General features: G+C 45.0%; 1 protein-coding gene across 1 annotated transcript in view; it reads right to left on the reverse strand.

Annotated features, from left to right (window-relative positions):
* The window catches only part of LOC145390973 (putative neural-cadherin 2), a 159,676-nt gene that overhangs the window by 50,727 nt on the left and 88,949 nt on the right, over window positions 1-20,000 (reverse strand). The window contains exons 3-4 of the mRNA XM_080265707.1: window positions 9,753-9,878; window positions 528-643 (exon numbers count right to left, since the gene is read on the reverse strand). Coding sequence (XP_080121833.1) covers window positions 528-643; window positions 9,753-9,878 — 242 coding nt within the window. The remainder of the gene's footprint in view (window positions 1-527; window positions 644-9,752; window positions 9,879-20,000) is intronic.

Raw genomic sequence — 20,000 nt, forward strand, 5'->3', positions numbered from 1 at the left:
GTGAGATGTAGCAGTGTGATGTGTTGTGTGTGAGAAAATGAAGTTGTGTGTGGTGTGTGGTGTGGTGTAGCAGTGTGATGTGTGTTAGTATGAGGGTATGTGTAGTGTAGAACCACAAAACAAGACAGAGAACCCACAGAAGATATCAGTAGCAACCTCACTGACTTTGCCAACAGAGATATATGGATGTGTGAGTGACGTGAAAGGGGCTGGTGTGGGGGACTCTGACCGTAGGCTGGATTATACATTATTATATAACAACCACATCGATTATATACTACCCTCAACCCTTCTTACCTCTTGTCAGTAGTTGGTGGGCAAGATGTCAAGCCTGTGTGACAGTTTTACAAGTTGGCACGTAATTTATTAAGGGAACAGCAGAAGAGAAGAAAAATTATTGCTCCAACATATCTTTGTGTCTGGTGGTGTGCTGACGATGTGATGATGATTGTACTGATGATGATGATGAAGATGGTGATGATGATGACTACCACACAAAGCATACACGACTCTTACACACTCCTTACCTTCGTCTGCAGCTCATAGTCAAGGTGTGCCGCTAGGGTGATGAGTCCTGTGTGCTGGTGAATGGTAAACAAACCATCTTTATTTCCACCTATGATGCTGTACCTGATCGCTGCTCCTGTGACAAAAGAAGCGACTTAAGTAACATCTTGACACGTGGAGAGTGTACCTCAAGTAACACAAGTACCTTCTCCATAACAGAAAAGAGTCTCAGGTAACAATACAATCAACGCTTTGCAAGGTAACAGATAACACAATCAACCTTTGCCACTGCTCAGGTAACAAGTAGCACAATATTTTCCCCTCCCGGCCATGAGAGGCAACACACACACGTAACACCTACGCTACTGGTGATAAAAAGTAGCACACTCTCAGGTCAGAAGAAACGCAACACACACCTTCCCTCTAACACGCACAAAACAATACCTTCAACACCTTTACCATGACGAAAAAAAAGTAAAAAAAAAAGGGGGGGGGGAGAAAGTCAGGGGTGAGATACTGGAACATATTACGATTCTCTCTCTCTCTCTCTCTCTCTCTCTCTCTCTCTCTCTCTCTCTCTCTCTCTCTCTCTCATACACACACACACACACACACACACACACACACACACACACACACACATACATCTTCATTCTCCAAAATCCTGGTGCCACGTCTCTCTCTCTCTCTCTCACACACACACACACACACACACACACACACACACACACACACACACACACACACACACACACACACACACACACACACACACACACACACACACACACACACACACCAACAATTTTCCCTGCATCAGTAAGTACACAAATAATACCAAGTTAGGCTATATTCCTACCAAAATGACCACGAAACATACCAGTGCTTCATAATACCACTCCTATACCACTCCTATATGGCAGTACAGGCAATTCCAGTCCTAGAGCTGGCCCGGTTTATGGTTACCTGGTATAACATGAGGGTAACGCATTGGACGGTATGGGAGGCTGGTATTATTGCTGTTCTCTGCTGTATACCAATGCATAGGCGAAAAGCAACACTGTTTCCTCTCTTTTCCCTTCATCTTTCTTTCTTTCTTTCTCTCTCTCTCTCTCTTTCTATCTTTCCGTGTGTCTGTCTGTCTTTCTCTCTTTCTTTTTCTTTCTTTCTTTCTTCCTGTTCTGTTATTCTTCTTTCTTTCTTCTCTTTCTCTTTTTCCTTCCTTTTATTTCCTTTCTTCTGTTTGTCTCTCTGTCTTCCTTTCCATCTCTCTGTTTTTCTTTCTTTCCTTTTGTCTTCCTTTCTCTTCTTTGTTTCCTTTTCCTTTCTTTTTTTCTTTCTTTATTCCTTCCTCTCTTTCTTTCTTTATTCATTCACTTATATCTCAGTGGGCGGGAGGGGACAATCACTGCCATGAAAGTGTAGCCAAACTGAAGCAGAATTATGAAAGGAATATTGTACAGGAACTCAGCTACCGGTGTGTTGGAATGCCGGCGCAGTCTGCTGGTGTGGGTGTGGGAGTAGCAGATGACTAACTAATGCAGGACACTAATTTTTTCACATTCCATCGATAATTAATCCAACCATGAAGGAGTTGAAGGATAGACGAGCGTATTTTTGTAGCTAATTATGTCTTGCGAGATGACCCCAGCCCTGTGTGTGACCTAAGATGACCCCAGCCCTGTGTGTGACCTAAGATGACCCCAGCCCTGTGTGTGACCTAAGATGACCCCAGCCCTGTGTGTCACCTAAGATGACCCCAGCCCTGTGTGTCACCTAAGATGACCCCAGCCCTGTGTGTCACCTAAGATGACCCCAGCCCTGTGTGTCACCTAAGATGACCCCAGCCCTGTGTGTGACCTAAGATGACCTCAGTCCTGTGTGTGACCTAAGATGACCCCAGTCCTGTGTGTGACCTGAGATGACCCCAGCCCTGTGTGTGACCTGAGATGACCCCAGCCCTGTGTGTGACCTAAGATGACCCCCAGCCCTGTGTGTGACCTGAGATGACCCCAGCCATGTGTGACCTGAGATGACCCCAGCCATGTGTGTGACCTAAGATGACCCCAGCCATATGTGTGACCTGAGATGACCTCAGCCCTCTGTGTGACCTAAGATGATCTCAGCCCTCTGTGTGACCTAAGATGACCTCAGCCCTCTGTGTGACCTAAGATGACCTCAGCCTTCTGTGTGACCTAAGATGACCTCAGCCCTCTGTGTGACCTAAGATGACCTCAGCCCTCTGTGTGAGTGAAGGCAGTGACAAATGACGTGATTCTTGGCACAACGGAGAACCAGACCATTAAGTCACCTGTCTCTCTCGTCACCTTGCTTACTTTTACCCTCTCTCTCTCTCTCTCTCTCTCTCTCTCTCTCTCTCTCTCTCTCTCTCTCTCTCTCTCTCTCTCTCTCTCTCTCTCTCTCTCTCTCTCTCTCTCTCTAACTTTGCATATAATTGTCACCCCATCCATCTTTAATACTGAGTTGTAACAATACATTAACAGCAAGATATGATACTAGTCACGAAGAAGTGGTATGGAGAGGATGGAGAGCAGAAGTACTGTAATTTCCTGCCACTGATCTACATGTAAAGAGCAAAGGGACGAAAAACTGGGCCAAGTTAAGATGAAAAAAGCATAGGTTTCGAAACTACAAAATAACTAATAGGATGTGAAGCCTGGAAAAGAAGAATGGCTGTATTTTCCTTCCACTGTATTAAATAAATCAAGATGCAACAGGTCATCAATACAGCATCATTTATTTGGAAAAGGTTATCTTCCAAAGGCACATTTTTCGAAACCACGTAATCTCAAAGGCTTTCAATCGAGTCTGTCATAAATCTACCCCTGGGGGTAGGGGGGTTTCAAGAATACTCCCCCAGTATCCCTGCTTGTCGTACGAGGCGACTAAAAGGGTTGGTGGTGGGTTAGTACCCCACCCCGTAAAAAGAACTAACTATCTATCTATCTATCTATCTATTGCCAGACGCCTCAATCCCGTTTGGGGTGGCCACAAACAAATCGCCTCCAAGTCGCCCTGTCCCCCGCCATTTCACTGCCCTGCTCCCAACTCACACCCCCCTCTCTCATATACCTCTCCACCCCATCCCTCCATCTCATCCTCGGCCTCCCCCTCCCTCTTCCCCCCTCCACCTCACTCACATACACTCTCTTCGTCAGTCTTTCACCCTCCATCCTCTCCACATGGCCAAACCACCTCAGTGTGTTCCTCATAACGCTTCCTATCACATCCACATCCACACCACAACGCTCCTTTATATCCTCATTCGTCAACCTGTCTCTCCACGTGACTCCACAGGCTCCTCTTAAATAACTCATTTCCACTGCTCTCACTCATGACTTGTGTCCTTCCAACAATGTCCAAGCTTCACTTCCGTACGTTAGAGTTGGTATCACAATACTGTCATGTAGTAACTTTTTCACTTCCATGCTCACTTCCCTGTTTCTTATCACTGCTTTCAAAGAACCAGCAACCTTTCTTCCCTGCTGTACCCTTTCAAGCACTTCACCCTCCAAACCTCCATCCTTACTCATCACACTACCCAAATACTTAAACGTACTCACATTTTCCAATTCCTCACCATCTAACCTCGCTGTACATTCACTAACTTCACCTCTCTCAAAGACCATCACTTTACTCTTCCCTACAATCACCTTTAGGTTCCGTTTCTTACACACTCTCTCAAACTCATCCACCAAGCCTTGCAGCTCCCCTTCGTCTTCACTCAACAACACAGTATCATCTGCAAACAACAGTACAGGGAGTTTCCAAACACTATCCTCTCTCACCAGGGCCACTCCAACATCCACTACCCTACCTTGTACCTCTTTATTACCCCATCCATGTACAGATTGAACAACCATGGAGACATGACACATCCCTGTTTCAAACCAACTTTCAAAGAGAAAAATTCACTTAGTTCACCATCCACACGCACTGCAGCCTTCGCACCATCGTACATACTCTTCACAGCATTCAACAACTTCCCATCTACTCCATATATTCTTAACACTTTCCACAATCCTTGTCTATCCACCCTGTCATATGCTTTCTCCAAATCCATGAAAGCCGCATACAACTTCTTTCCCTTCTCTAGAAACTTTTCCACTAAAGATCTAAGAATGAATATCTGATCTACACAACCTCTTCCCTTCCTAAAGCCTCCCTGTTCTTCTCCAACTAATTTCTCTGTTCTTTCTCTAACTCTGTCTATAAGTATCCTACCATACACTTTTCCTATTATACTAAGAAGACAAATGCCCCTATGATTACCACACACTTCTTTTTCCCCCTTTCCTTTGTACAAGGGAATAATTATACCTGACTTCCAATCCTCAGGGACTCTACCTTCCTCCCAGGCCAATCTGCACATCTTCCACATCCATTCTACTACTATCTCTCCCCCATGCTTCAGCATTTCACCACACACTCCATCAATTCCTGAGGCTTTCCCCGATTTAACTTTCTTCATTGCTTCCACAACTTCTATCCTACTGATTTCTTCCTGTCTTCTCACCTCCCTCCTTCTCCCAGCCATTCCCCAGCCACTTATACTCGCATTACTTCCATCCTCTACGTTCAACAATTCCTTAAAGTGTTCTCTCCATCTGCTCACTTTTTCTCCCTTCTGCACTAGTAATCTACCATTTTTATCTTTCACTCCCCTGCTAACTTCACTTCCACCCTGTCTTACTCTTTTCACTTCTCTCCAGAACATTTTCTTACAGTCCCTCCACTTTTCACTCAAATTCCTTCCAAATTCCTCATCCACTCTCTTCTTACTCTCTCTCACTAATCTTTTCACCTCTCTCTTCCTTTCCACATACAACTCTCTCTTCCGCCTCTCAACTTCTTCCACGCCCCTATTTCTCATCCATTCATTGTATGCTTTCTTCTTTTGTGCCACAGCCTGTTTCACCTCTTCAGTCCACCACGCTGTTCCTTGCACCCCCCTCCGTCTTCTCTTCCTTCCACACACCACATCACATGCTGCACATATTTCGTCTGTAAATATCTTACACACACCTTCCACGTCTCCCATCTGCTCCAATTCATATTTGCCCAATCGTTCCTCCACTTCTCTCTTATACTCTGCCTTTTTCTCATCCTCTTGTAACCTTTCCACTCTCCTTGCAACTACTCCTTCCTCTCGTCTTTCCATTCTTCTATTCCTCCATCTCACTTGCATCCTAATTCTGGCCACCACCAAGTAGTGGTCAGAAAGTCCACTCCCCCAACCTCTATACACTCTTGCATCCTTTACACACCTTCGCATCCTTTCATCCACACACACATAATCAATCATTGCCTTCCTTTCATTCATCCTCTAACTAAAAAACTAAAAAAGCGAAAAAGCGCCTCGGACCCGGACGGACCATACGTTGACGACTAAGGAACGGACAAAGGACATTCTTAGGGTGGGAACATGAAATGTGAGAGGAGTGAATGATGAAGTGAAAGAGAGAGAGATTGTTCAGGTGCTTGAGGATGCAAAAGTGGATATATGTGGATTGACTGAAACTAAATGGTAAAGGTGAAAGGGTGAGAGAATGGGAATATGGTGTAGGTATATGTGCGGGAGTCAATGAGAATGAGAGGGCAAGAGAGGGAGTATGTCTGATGATAAGCAAGAAGTGGAAGGAGAATATAAGAGAGTATTGAACAGTGGGTGCAAGGATTGTATGGGTGAGGATGAAAGTAGGTATACAAGCATGGGCGATTGTATGTGTGTATGCTCCAACAGAGGATCGAGTGGCAAGAGTGAAAGATGAGTTTTGGGCGAGAGTAGAAGCATGTATGGACAAGTTTGAGAGGAGCGAGAGAGTGCTGTTGATAGGAGACATGAATGGCAAAGTTGGGGATGTACGAGTGGAAGGAGTGGTTGGTCAGTGGGGTGTGCCAGCTGAAGTAGATGGGAATGGTAGTGCTTTGGTGGACATCTGTGCTGGTAAGGGGTTGGCAATAGCCAACACCTACTTTCGTCATAAGATGATCCACCGGTATACATGGAGAGTAATGAGGAGGATGGATGGTGAACTTGTTGAACGAAAGGCAATGATAGACTACGTGTGTGTGGATGAGCGAATGAGAAGACAAGTGTTGGATGCAAGAGTGTGGAGAGGGTGGGGGAATGGAGTCTCGGACCATCACTTAGTGATGGCCAAGGTAGAGCTGCAAAGAAAGTGGTTGAGGAGACGAAAGGGAAGACAGGAGGAAACAGCTCCTGTGAGAAGAGTGGAGAAATTGCAAGATAGTGAGAAAATGACAGAGTATAAGAGCATAGTGGAAGAAAGATTGGGAAGGTATGAGCTAGAGCAGATGGAAGGGGTGGAAGACGTATGTAAGATATTCACGGAAGAGATAGGCGCAGCGTGTGAGGTGGTTTGTGGAGTGAGGAGGAGATGCAAGGGTGTGCAAGGGACAGCATGGTGGAATGATGAGGTGAAACGAGCTGTGGAACAAAAGAAGAAGGCATATAGTGAATGATTGGCGAGTAGAGGTAGGGGAGAAGATGAGAGAGAGAAGAGAGAGGTATATGTGAGCAGGAGAAGGGAGGTTAAGAGACTGGTGAAGGAGAGTAAGAAGAAAGTGGATGAAGAGTTTGGGAGGAATCTGAGTGTGAAATGGAGGGAGAGTAAGAAATTGTTTTGGAAGGAGGTAAAGAAAGTAAGGCAGTGTGAAAGGGGAAATAGTAGGGGAGTGAAAGATAGGAATAATAGATTGTTGGTGGAGAAGAGAGAGAAATTGAGGAGATGGAAGGAGCACTTTGAGGATTTGTTGAATGTAGAGAGTGAGAGCAATGTGAGTATAAGTGGTTGGGGAATGGCTGGGAGAAGAAGAGATGAGAGGAGAGAGGAAGAGATCAGTAGGGCGGAAGTAGTGGAAGCGATGAAGAAGATTAAGCTGGGAAAGGCCCCAGGAATTGATGGAGTGTGTGGTGAAATGCTTAGCTATGGGGGTGAGATTGTTGTGGAGTGGATATGGAAGTTGTGTAGATTGGCTTGGGAAGAGGGAAGGGTTCCAGAGGACTGGAAATCAGGTATAATTGTTCCTCTGTACAAAGGAAAAGGGGAGAGAGAAGTATGTGGTAACCATAGGGGTATTTGCCTTCTTAGTGTGACTGGTAAAATATATGGTAGAATACTCATTGATAGGGTTAGGCATATGACAGAGGAGCTAGTTGGAGAAGAACAAGGGGGATTTAGGAAGGGAAAAGGGTGTGTAGATCAGATATTTGTTCTAAGATGTTTAGTGGAGAAGTATCTAGAGAAGGGAAGGAAAGTGTATGCTGCCTTCATGGACTTGGAGAAAGCTTATGACAGAATAGATAGGCAAGGTATGTGGAAGGTATTAAGAATATATGGAGTGGAGGGGAAATTGCTGAGTGCTGTGAAGAGTATGTACGAGGGAGCTAGGGCTACGGTGCGAGTGGATGGTGAGCTGAGTGAGTTCTTTGATCTCAATGTAGGACTGAAAAAAGGGTGTGTGATGTCTCCATGGCTGTTTAATATATATATGGATGGGATTGTAAAGGAGGTGCAAGGTAGGGCAGTGGATGTGGGGCTGGCCCTAATGAATGAGGGTGAGATTTGGAAGCTTCCGGTGTTGCTGTTTGCTGATGATACAGTATTGTTGAGTGAAGATGAATGGGAGTTGCAAGGTTTGGTGAATGAATTTGGGACAGTGTGTAGGAGGAGGAAGCTGAAAGTTAATGTAAACAAAAGTAAAGTTATGGTGTTTGAGAGGAATGAAGTCACAGAGTGTGCAGTGAGGTTGGATGGTGAGGATATGGAGAATGTGAGTGCATTCAAGTACTTGGGTAGTGTGATGAGTAAGGATGGAACTTTGGGGGATGAAGTACGTGAAAGGGTACAGCAGGGAAGGAAGGTTGTTGGTACACTGAAAGCAGTGATGAGAAATAGGGAGGTGCGTATGGAAGTTAAGAAGTCACTGCATGATGGTATTGTGATCCCTACCCTGACGTATGGAAGCGAGGCGTGGACCTTGCAAGAGGGGAACAAGTCAAGAGTGAGAGCAGTGGAAATGAGTTACTTGAGAGGAGCATGTGGAGTGACGTGGAGGGACGGGTTGACGAATGAAGAAGTGAAGGAACGTTGTGGGGTAGATGTGGATGTGGTTGAGAAGATTAGGAGAAATACACTGAGGTGGTTTGGACATGTGGAGAGAATGGAGAATGAACGACTGACTAAGAGGGTGTATGTAGGTGAGGTGGAAGGAGGGAGAGGGAGGGGTAGACCGAGGATGAGGTGGAGGGATGGAGTTGAGGGGTATATGAGGGAGGGAGGGGTGAGTTGGGGGGAGGGTAGTCGAATGGTGGGTGACAGAGTGACTTGGAGGCGTTTTGTCTGCAGCCACCCTTTGCGGGATTAGGGCGTCGGGCTATAGATAGATAGATAGATAGTCTATAGGAGGGGCACCGTCCGTTTGTCTCCCACTAACAATTTTCGGAAACGAGATGTATCATTCTCGTAGATTTTGGTGACGTTGGTTAAGCCACATCACACCAAACCACACCACATAATACCACACCATACTACCCTCTCGCACCACATCACACCACACCACACTAGCCTCTCACACCACAACATACCACACCACACTAGCCTGTCACACCACACCACACTACACCACACTAGCCTCTCACACCACAACATACCACACCACACTAGCCTCCCGCACCACACCATACCACACCACACTAGCCTCTCACACCACACCACGCCATACCACACCACACAAAATCATCCTCCGCCTCCACACTACTCAAAGGACATTAACCAAGGGGGCCCTGAAGCTCCCGCATCTATTACTTTTGTACTTGTTCATTGTAATCTGGCTACCTTGAGACGAAAGTTTTCAGATCTGATGAAGTACATGTACACTGTGTTGTACTGTTTTCAGATCTGATGAAGTACATGTAGATTGTGTTGTACTGTTTTCAGATCTGATGAAGTACATGTAGATTGTGTCGTAATGTTTTCAGATTTTGATGAAGTACATGTATATTGTGTTGTAATGTTTTCAGATTTGATGAAGTACATGTAGACTGTGTTGTACTGTTTTCATATTTGAAGTACATGTATATATTGTGTTGTACCGTGAACCTCATAGAACCTAAGGTGTTCATTGTACCCACTGTGGTGCTCGTGGCTAAGCCTGTATTGGTGGTTATACTGGATACGCCTTATTGGTTCTGTACGTACCGTCCTTGTGCGTGGCGTGGACCTGAACCACCTTGAGGGCCAACGGTGCGTCCTCAGCCAGCAGCAGGCAGTACCGGGGCTCCTCGAACTGAAGAGGCCCCCCTGAACCAGACACCAGGCGCGTGGCTGTGGCAGAGAGACTGTTATACCCAGGGATACACAGACCACACAGACCTAAGATGACTTTTTGTGGGTGTCTGTCCACCCACCGCCACCCACTAAACTCTCACTCCAACAGAAGTTGGCAGGAAAATGAGAAGATGACCTAAGATGGCCTAAGATGACCTTTCGTGGGTGTCTATTCCCCTCTCCCACACCCGCTCAACTCTCTCTCCACCCATAGTTGGAGGGAAAATGAGAAGATGACCTAAGATGACCTTTTGTGGGTGTCTCTTCCCCCCTCCCACACCCACTCAACTCCCTCTCCAGCTGAAGTGGGCGGAAAAATGAGAGGAGACCATCAGGCAACCTAGGAAAAATATCAATGAAAATGCTACAGGAAGGAATGCAGGGGAAACATACTTAACCTGTAATGGAAAGTTTTATAACATTACACTAGTGCTATGTCCTCTGCAGGCGTATCCCGTATGGTCTGTAAAATACAATGGTATACCTTAGACATGCAATATACCCCAGTGAGTATGTTTAGCTGGGGAGAAGCAGCCAAATACCCACCAAAACAACTGTCTATCTATCTATATATTGCCAGACGCCTTAATCCCGTAAGGGGTGGCCACAAACAAATCGCCCCTATGTCGCCCTGTCCCCCGCCATTTCACTACCCTGCTCCCAGCTCACACACACCCCTCTCTCATATACCTCTCCACTCCATCCCTCCATCTCATCCTTGGCCTTTCCCAACCTCTCCCCCCCCCCTCCACCTCACTCACATACACTCTCCTCGTTAGTCTCTCACTCTCCAACCTCTACACATGGCCAAACCACCTCAGTGTATTTCTCCTAACGCTTCCTATCACATCCACATCCACACGTTTGTCAACAGTTTTCAGTTCCTTGTTTTTAGGTTTTTAGTGAACTTCGGATTCATCTAAAATGTGAACCCAGTTGACTACAGGCTTCACCTGCCCTTCCCCTGCAATCCACCATCCTTTTGGGGGGATAGGGAGGTAATTGAGGGACGTTTGTATAGCCAGGGTGTGTAGCCGCGTGGTAATATCAGCGCCACCACGTGAAGGCGCCCCTCTCAGCCTCCCCATCTTAGCAAAGCCTTTAAGATTTCAATACTTTTCGCCACACAGCCTGGGTATTGGCCTGCAGGGAAATGAAACCGGCAGGGGAAAGGCTAATTTATTTCCACTACCCGTTAATTAACTTCACTACTCCTTGGGGGATATTTTACGACATTGGTTAGTTAATTAAAAAGGCAGACAGGAATATCGCTTGAAGCTTAATATTCTGCCAGTGTGATATGCTAAAGGGGAACAAGTCAAGAAAGAGAGCAGTGGAAATGAGTTACCTGAGAGAAGCATGTGGAGTGACATGGAGGGACAGGTTGACGAATGAAGAGGTAAGGGAACGTTGTGGGGTGGATGTGGATGTGGATGTGAAAATTAGGAGAAATACACTGAAGTGGTTTGGACATGTGGAGAGAACGGAGGATGAAAGCCTGACTAAGAGGGTGTATGTACGTGAAGTGGAGAGAGGGAGAAAGAGGGGGAGACCAAGGATGAGATTGAGGAATGGGGTGGAAAGGTATATGAGGGAGGGGGGTGTGAGCTGGGAACAGGGCAGTGAAATGGCGGGGGACAGGTCGACTTGGGGGCGTTTTGTCTGTGGCCACCCTTTGCGGGATTAGAGCGTCTGGCAGTAGATAGATAGATAGTGATTTGATGATTTTACGTTGCATATTACCATCTTGGCTCTTGTTTTATTTTTTTTTTTAATTCAGGAAAGTCTTGGTTAGGTTAGGTCTTTTTTGTTAGTTTTAGGCTAGGTTCGTCGCAGTATTAGGCTAGTATTAGGTTTTAGTATTAGGTTAGTATTAGGTTTTAGTATTAGGTTAGTATTAGGTTTTAGTATTAGGTTAGTATTAGGTTTTAGTATTAGGTTAGTATTAGGTTTTAGTATTAGGTTAGTATTAGGTTAGTATTAGGTTTTAGTATTAGGTTAGTATTAGGTTTTAGTATTAGGTTTTAGTATTAGGTTAGCATTAGGTTTTAGTATTAGGTTAGTATTAGGTTGGTATTAGGTTAGTATTAGGTTTTAGTATTAGGTTAGTATTAGGTTTTAGTATTAGGTTAGTATTAGGTTTTAGTATTAGGTTAGTATTAGGTTTTAGTATTAGGTTTTAGTATTAGGTTAGTATTAGGTTTTAGTATTAGGTTAGTATTAGGTTTTAGTATTAGGTTAGTATTAGGTTTTAGTATTAGGTTTTAGTATTAGGTTAGTATTAGGTTTTAGTATTAGGTTAGTATTAGGTTTTAGTATTAGGTTAGCATTAGGTTAGTATTAGGTTTAAGTATTAGGTTAGTGTTAGGTTGGTATTAGGTTGGTATTAGGTTTTAGTATTAGGCTAGCATTAAAAAAACAAATACAAGGGTGATCATCCTGTTATACACTTAGATCGCAAGTCAAATATGGAATCCAGAACATAAATTTGCTTTCCCGGCTATTTTTATCATTTATTTATTTCCTACTATTTTTTTTTTCCTTCCATCTTGCGTCTAGGAAAAAGGATAATGGCCATTTGCGCGAGACAGAAAAACAGATGAGAAAGACTTGCAGCGTTGTGGTGTTGATGTCAATGTGTAGCAAAGTGTAAGGGGCAATGGCCTACGGCAGCCTGGCCTTGTGAAGGGGACTCAGTGTGAGCGACTGACTAGGAGAGTGTGTCAGGGTGTGGGAGAGAGGGGGATAGGGGAATCTATTCTCTGACCACTGGATGTTTTAAAAATATTGCTTCCTTATCCAACACCGCTCCAAACAAAGCCTCTATTTTAAGGTGTGCTTGTCCCACTTCAGCGCCACCAATCACTGCCATCCCTACCTATTCTGTTATCCTATCCACTTCTCTCTACACACACACCATCTCTCTCTCTATCTATCCTATCCACTTCTCTCTACACACACCATCTATCTCTCTATCTATCCTTTTGCTGCTCCCCTCACACCTCTCCTTCTTATAATACGTTTATCTTTACAGGGTTGGGCTGCCTCCCGTTCCTACCTACACACCACCATTCACAGAGTTGGGTGTATTAAAAAGAATAATTCGCTGAGGAAAAGGCGTTAGGTAGTCCCCCGAAGTGACTAGAAATACGATTCCCAGCAGTACGCCCCGCAACTTTCTCGGTGTTATCCTTGTCACTGACGCTACTCTGAAAATATCATTGAGACTGGTGGACAGGTGTGGTAATGAAGGGGTAATGACGGCAGCCACACACGTGCATCTCTGATAATGAAAGGTGGGGTGGGATCAGAAGAGTGTGTGTGTGTGTGTGTGTGTGTGTGTGTGTGTGTGTGTGTGTGTGTGTGTGTAAGGGGAGGGTAAGTAGGGGTCCAGTAGTTTCTTGGGTTTATTATTTTTTATGTCAATTTTTCCATAACTTGTTTTCTTCATTACACCATAAACCGTATACTCTAATGACGTCTTCCATTTACACTTTCACTCTACAAGGGAATGTACCCAGGCCATGTACACCTTCTATTAAGATTCCTGGAGTGACACAAGACACTGGATCCCACCGTCAAAAACCACACACGGTACATCACAACAAAACTAAACACTTAACCACCACACAAACATCGCCAGCTCCTCGTCGACCACATCCACCTCCAAACACTCCAGCACTAGCAATGAAAAAACACCTGCTGTATAGATTCATTCACAGGCAATACAATACTTCAGCCCTAACACTACATCACAGGCCCCTCCCCTGACATCAACCCATCACATCAGGACATCACCCAGTCCTCCTCAGTTATCAGTTTAGATGTGAGTTGGGTGGAATTGAAGACGACACCTACGAGTACATCGCGTGTACTATAGGTCCACACACCGTAACACATAATGGAGCGACACACACACACACACACACACACACACACACACAACATCAACGGTGTAAGGAACGTTCGGGACGACTTCATAAGGGCAACTGTTTACCTGCGGTCGACAGGTCTGCTGGGCCACGCTTGACCGAAATCGAAAATCAACAACAACATCCAGTTAAAGGAGTCATTTGAGAACCACTTCAGTATGAGTGAGAAGCTGTTAAGTTTATTTCTTTTGCTGACAGACAATTCCATTCGACTTATAGCAAGCGTGATGATGATGATGATGATGATGATGATGATGATGGTGATGGTGGTGGTGGCAATGATGATGATTATTATTATTACTGATGATTAACCCCTTAACCGCGGGGCGTCACTTTCGTGACGCTCGGCCACAATGGATCATACCGCGGGGCGTCACTTTTATGATTCTGTGTTATTTTGAATTATCCCGGGCTCTCAAGTGGTGGCTTGTATCATCTATCAGTACTGCTAATGTCCAACACTAGTCAGCACTCCAAATCTCATCTGTACTCCCATCCATTGTTGACAATTTAGCGATTTTACCCCCTTCTTGACTCCCCTCCCTACCTGCCCTCCATTACCCTGTCCTCTCACCTCCCACGCCGCGCTGCACTATGCAAATTTCCCCCGGATTTTTCCAACAGATTTCATCCATTGAAATAAGCCCTATGCCCTATACTTATACAAAATAATATATACCAAAAAAAAAAAACAGGTAAGTGATAGTGTTATACACCAGAAATTGGCTAATTATCACCTGACAAAACCTCACGTGCATTCATTCGCTACATTACCACGGTAATTTCCCCTTTGATTTATGCCTTGTAATCGATGTCTGTAATAAAAATATATATCAGAAAGGAAGGGAGAATCCTAATTGACATTTACATTCACCTGGAACTACCTATTTCTTTATGTATTGCCGAGATTTTCTACCTATAAAAAATTAGCCTGTAAGTTAGCAGCAGTCAGCCTAAAGTGTCATTGTCAACCCTTCCCTTCTCAGATAAGCCACGGCATTTAGTTCCTTGTCCTCTGCTGTAGAGAAACGATGTCGCACTCGCGCCCCGCCATTCCTGCCGCTTCTGAGCCCATTGCAAAGGGCCCCGTGACCTCTACTCCTAAGAAAAGTAGTGAGGCAAGCAGGAAAGGCCTTAGTGACTCTGCAGTGGCACGTGAACTGGCAGAATTGTCCATGATTATGATGGACAGTGACTATGACGATTCGGGTGAATCGTGTGATGAGCCGGGTGAGGTTATCGTGCCAGAAACAGCAACAACGAGTGCTACAGTGTGTGAATCAGTGTCTAGCTCCAAGGGAAAGGAGCCTTTAGTGCAGCAAGGACAGGAATTTGGGAAGGGAGTGAAAAGGCGGCGCGTTAGCCCCAGAACAATGCCCCCACGTGACCCAGCCCGCCATGAGTCACGAGTGCATTCACCTCCCTGTTCCCCAAGCCCCACTTCACTCATTTCTTCATCATCGTCGGCTGAGTTATCTCCGGAGTCTTCGTCGTCGGAGTCACCACCAGCATCAACTGTGAAGGCAGGCCGTAGAGGTAGAGGTAAATCAAGGAGAGTGAAAAGTAGTGTAGCTAGTAGGGTAAGGGCTGCTAGTGCTGTACGGCAACCTAGGGTCAGTGCGAGTGACCTTGACCGAGATAAACCTCCCTCACAGCCAACCTCCACCACCACCACCCGTCCTACACCGCCACGACAGGGAATCCTGGACGCCTTCGCGTGGACGGAAGGGTCAGATTTTGTGCCAGAAAATCTAGTTTTTGATGAGAGCACCTCAGGAGTTCAGCCTGCCTTCACTATTGACGAAAACGCTGAGTGTGTCGACTACCTTTTGGCCTTCCTAGATGACGAAGTCATGCAGCACATATATGATGAGACCAACAGGTATGAATCACAACGTGCTGCAAGTGGTACAGGTGCAGCCAAGATGCAACAGTGGTCCATGCTGGGAGTGCAGGAGCTGTATGTGTTCTTTGCCCTCATGCTTCTCATGCCACACTCCAAGAAGCATGAGTTGGAAGAATACTGGTCCATGGACCCCTTACTACCCTCACCCACCTTCAATAAGTACATGGCCAGAGATCGCTTCCAGAACATCATGGGAAACCTGCACTTTGCCGACAACAATGTACTTTCCCAAACCGACCCACTCTGGAAGATCCGGGAGATTCTGAGCAGAATGAAGGATAAGTTTATGTCATTCTTCCACCCCTTTCAGAAGGTTGTCATTGACGAATCCTTGGTTTTGTTCAGAGGACATCTTCGGTTTGTTCAGTACATTCCAAGCAAACGCCATCGCTTTGGAATTAAGTTCTTTGTACTGTGCGACTGTAAGACGGGGTACATCCTTGACTTCGTCATATATTCAGCCAGCACTGTCGATCTGGATAAAACACACCCCCTTGGCTTCTCAGGCTGTGTAGTGAAAGTGCTCCTAGAAAAGTATTTTGGTGGGAATCATGTGCTGTATACAGACAACTACTATACAGCACCGAAACTTGCCAAATACCTTTCTGAGCACGGCATTGGCTCCTGCGGCACTGTGAAAAGTAATCGTGCCCACTTCCCCAAATTCCCAGAGGCAGGAACCTCGAAGCGAGGAGACGTGCACCTACGCAAGTGTGAGAAGATGCTGGCAATACGGTGGCATGACAAGAGGGTCGTGCACATGCTCACCACCGTACATAAGGGGGAGATGACAGACAGTGGGAAGGTCGACCGTAGGACAGGCGAACCTGTGATGAAACCTGATGCTGTGTTGGACTATAATATCAACATGTGGCTGGTGGACAAGTCCGACATGATGATTGGTGAGATTGACTGCCTCAGGAAGAATACTAGGTGGTACAGGAAAGTTTTTCTGCATCTGATAGATATGACGATGCTGAACGCCTTCATCCTGTACAAGATGAAGGTCAAGCCACTCAAGTCCAGTTCTCCCTGAGGTTGTTCGCCAGGACTTGTGTCCAGCAGCTGCTGGAAAGATATGGTAGGGTGACAGCAGCAACTCCAAGGCGCCATCCAGTAACACTTCCCGACCGACTTGAGCAGAGGGCGTATATGGATCGGCACAGACTTGAGCTTATGCCTGCCACAGGCTGCGATTCGCAGGTGTCAGGTATGTGCGCATACCACCCGCCGCACACCTGAGCATAAACGCACCTCTTGGCAGTGCGCTGAGTGCCAGGTTCCCCTCTGTGTTACCTGCTTCTTCGATCACCACAGCCAGAAGCAGTTCTAACAGTGCAAGTGTGGAAGCAGGATGATTTGGAAATAATGTGTAAATAATGTGTAAATAACAGGTGAAAGCAATGGATGTTCAGTTCATATGATTGAACAGTGTATTATAGTTTTATCTTACTGAAAGTGACAGTGAATAACATGGTGTAAGTAAAATAGAAGGGTAAATATTGAAAATAGAATAGAAAATGTAAATAGTAATGTAAGTAATTAGTAATATAAGAATATGAGTACAAATAATTTATGTTATAACAGTGAAAGTGAATCCGTGGCTCTCTACGTATTTTACTGAAAGAAAAATTGAATGACTTCAGTGACAATAAACTAATACGACTGAAGGAAACTTATGGAGAAAGACTCCAGATATATATAAGTGTTATATAGTAATAGAAATATAAAGTGTGAGGGGTTTTATGAATAATAAATGACAGAGTGCCTAGAGCGAACTAGCGCAAGTGCGACGATCAGACGCGCTCGTAATTTCCATTGCTTTCACAGTGTTTTTTTTTTTTGGAGTATGGATCCCAAACTACTTGAAAATTATAGAATAGTGTTTATAGTGTTTGCATCTGGCTGTGGTAATCATATTACGGGTTGTCGGCAAGTGTAAAGTGGAGACTTCGTTACCCTACTTCAGAGGTCTCCACAAGTCCTACGGTAACAGAAGAAGGCTCAACAAACATTCCAGGAGAAAGCTGAAGGTATGTGCCATAAGCATGTATAATTTTATTATTCTAGGACTAATAACTGATTTTTGGCAAATATTTTTTGAGAGTCTGTCGGAGCCAGAGTAACCCCGCGGGACACGCAAAACATTGGTAAACAAGCCCGCGGTGTAGGGGTTAATGATGATGATGATGATAATGATGATTGATGGTGGTGGTGGTAGTGGTGGTGGTGGTGGTGATGATGATGATGATGATGATGATGATGATGATGATGATGATGATGGTAATGTGGTGGTGACGATGTTGATGATTATTATTATTTTTATTTATTATTATTATTATTATTATTATTATTATTATGTTAATTGAGATGGATGCAATAAGGAAGAGATGGGCAGAGTATTTTGAAAGATTGTTAAATGTAGAGGAGGAAAGGGTGGCTGAGATTGTGGCGGATGGAAGGGTGCAAGGAATAAATGTGTTGGGAGAGTTGAATGATTCTTTGATCTCGAAGGAAGAAGTGGAGAAGGCAGTAAAGGAGATGAAAACAGGGAAAGCTGCAGGTATGGATGGGTGTGCTGTGGAATGCCTGAAGGGTGGTGGAGTGACTATTGTTGACTGGTTAGTAAGATTGTTGAATGTGTGCTTTGAGAAAGGTATGGTGCCAATTGACTGGGCAAGTGCTTGTGTGGTCCCGTTGTATAAAGGCAAGGGTGATAAGTATGAATGTACTAGCTTTAGGGGTATAAGTCTGTTGAGTGTTGTAGGTAAGGTGTATGGTAGAGTGTTAATTATGAGAGTTAGAGAGGGTACAGAGGGAGTGATTAGTGATGAGCAGTGTGGCTTTAGGAGAGGGAGGGGATGCGTTGATCAGGTGTTTGCTGTGAGACAAGTGTGTGAAAAGTATTTAGCGAAAGGCAAGGATGTGTTTTGGGCATTTATGGATTTAGAGAAAGCATATGATAGAATTGATAGGGAGGCTTTGTGGACTGTTTTAAGATTGTATGGACATGATGGTAGGTTACTAAAAGGGGTGAAAAGTTTTTATGTAAATAGTAGAGCGTGTGTAAGAGTGGGAAATGCTGTGAGTGATTGGTTTCCCGTGAGAGTGGGGCTTCGACAGGGATGTGTGATGTCGCCTTGGTTGTTTAATATTTACATGGATGGTGTTGTAAGGGAGGTGAATGCAAGAGTTTTAGGTGGTCTGAGTCTGGTAAATGTTGATGGAGGAGAGTGGAATCTGAAGCAGCTGCTGTTTGCAGATGATACTGCACTGGTGACTGATTCAGAGGAGAGATTGAGACAGTTGGTAGAGGAGTTTGGAAGGGTGTGTGAAAGGAGGAAATTGAAAGTAAATGAGAATAAGAGTAAAGTGATGAAGTGTACGAGGTTGATAGATGGTAGGGGGATGAATATAGTTTTGAATGGTGAGTTGCTTGAGGAGGTAGATTGTTTTAAATATCTAGGGTCACATGTTGCTGTGGATGGAAGAATAGATGCAGAAGTGAAGTTTAGAATAAATGAAGTAGGAAAGGTGCTGGGAGGAATGAAAAAAGTGTTTAAATGTCGTTCGCTTAGAATGGATGTAAAGAGAAGGCTGTATGAGGGTGTTGTGGTACCGACTGCATTGTATGGGGCTGAAACATGGAATATGGGTGTAGCAGAGAGGAAAAGTTTGAATGTAATGGAGATGAGATGTCTGAGGAGTATGTGTGGAGTGACGCGTATGGATCGGGTGCGAAATGATGAAGTGCGAAGGAGAACTGGAGTTGTTCGGGAGATGGCTGGTAGAGTTGAGCAGAGGGTGTTGCAATGGTTTGGACATATGGAGAGAATGGATAATGAGCGATTGGTGAAAAAGATAACTAGATCTGATGTGAGAGGTGTAAGGCTGAGAGGAAGACCACGAATAGGATGGATGGACAGTGTGAAGAGAGCGCTGGATGCGAGAGGGATGTCTGTTGAGCAAGGAAGAGTGGCTGTGCGTGACAGAAATAAATGGAGAGAAATTGTGAATAAATAGGTGATGACGCAGCCCTGAGGGGATATTCTCCCGCATTTGGTCTGATCAGCTAGTCAGGTCAGGTGCGGGTAAGGGGATGGGTCTGTTATGATGTGGCAGGGGTAAACCAGTTCTGCTGTCGGGCCCTGCTGCGGATGTCACTGATTGCATTGCCCAGTTGACCCTTGTGCGGTGTGGTACGGTGAGGATCTGTCCGTTCTCCCCTTTGGGGCTAAGATGCAAATGAATGTGTTTGAATGGATGAGTAAATGGAGAGTG

The sequence above is a fragment of the Coenobita brevimanus genome, chromosome 16 (genome assembly GCF_032717465.1).
Source record: "Coenobita brevimanus isolate Jiangsu-jjx chromosome 16, ASM3271746v2, whole genome shotgun sequence".
Lineage (NCBI taxonomy): Eukaryota > Metazoa > Arthropoda > Malacostraca > Decapoda > Coenobitidae > Coenobita > Coenobita brevimanus.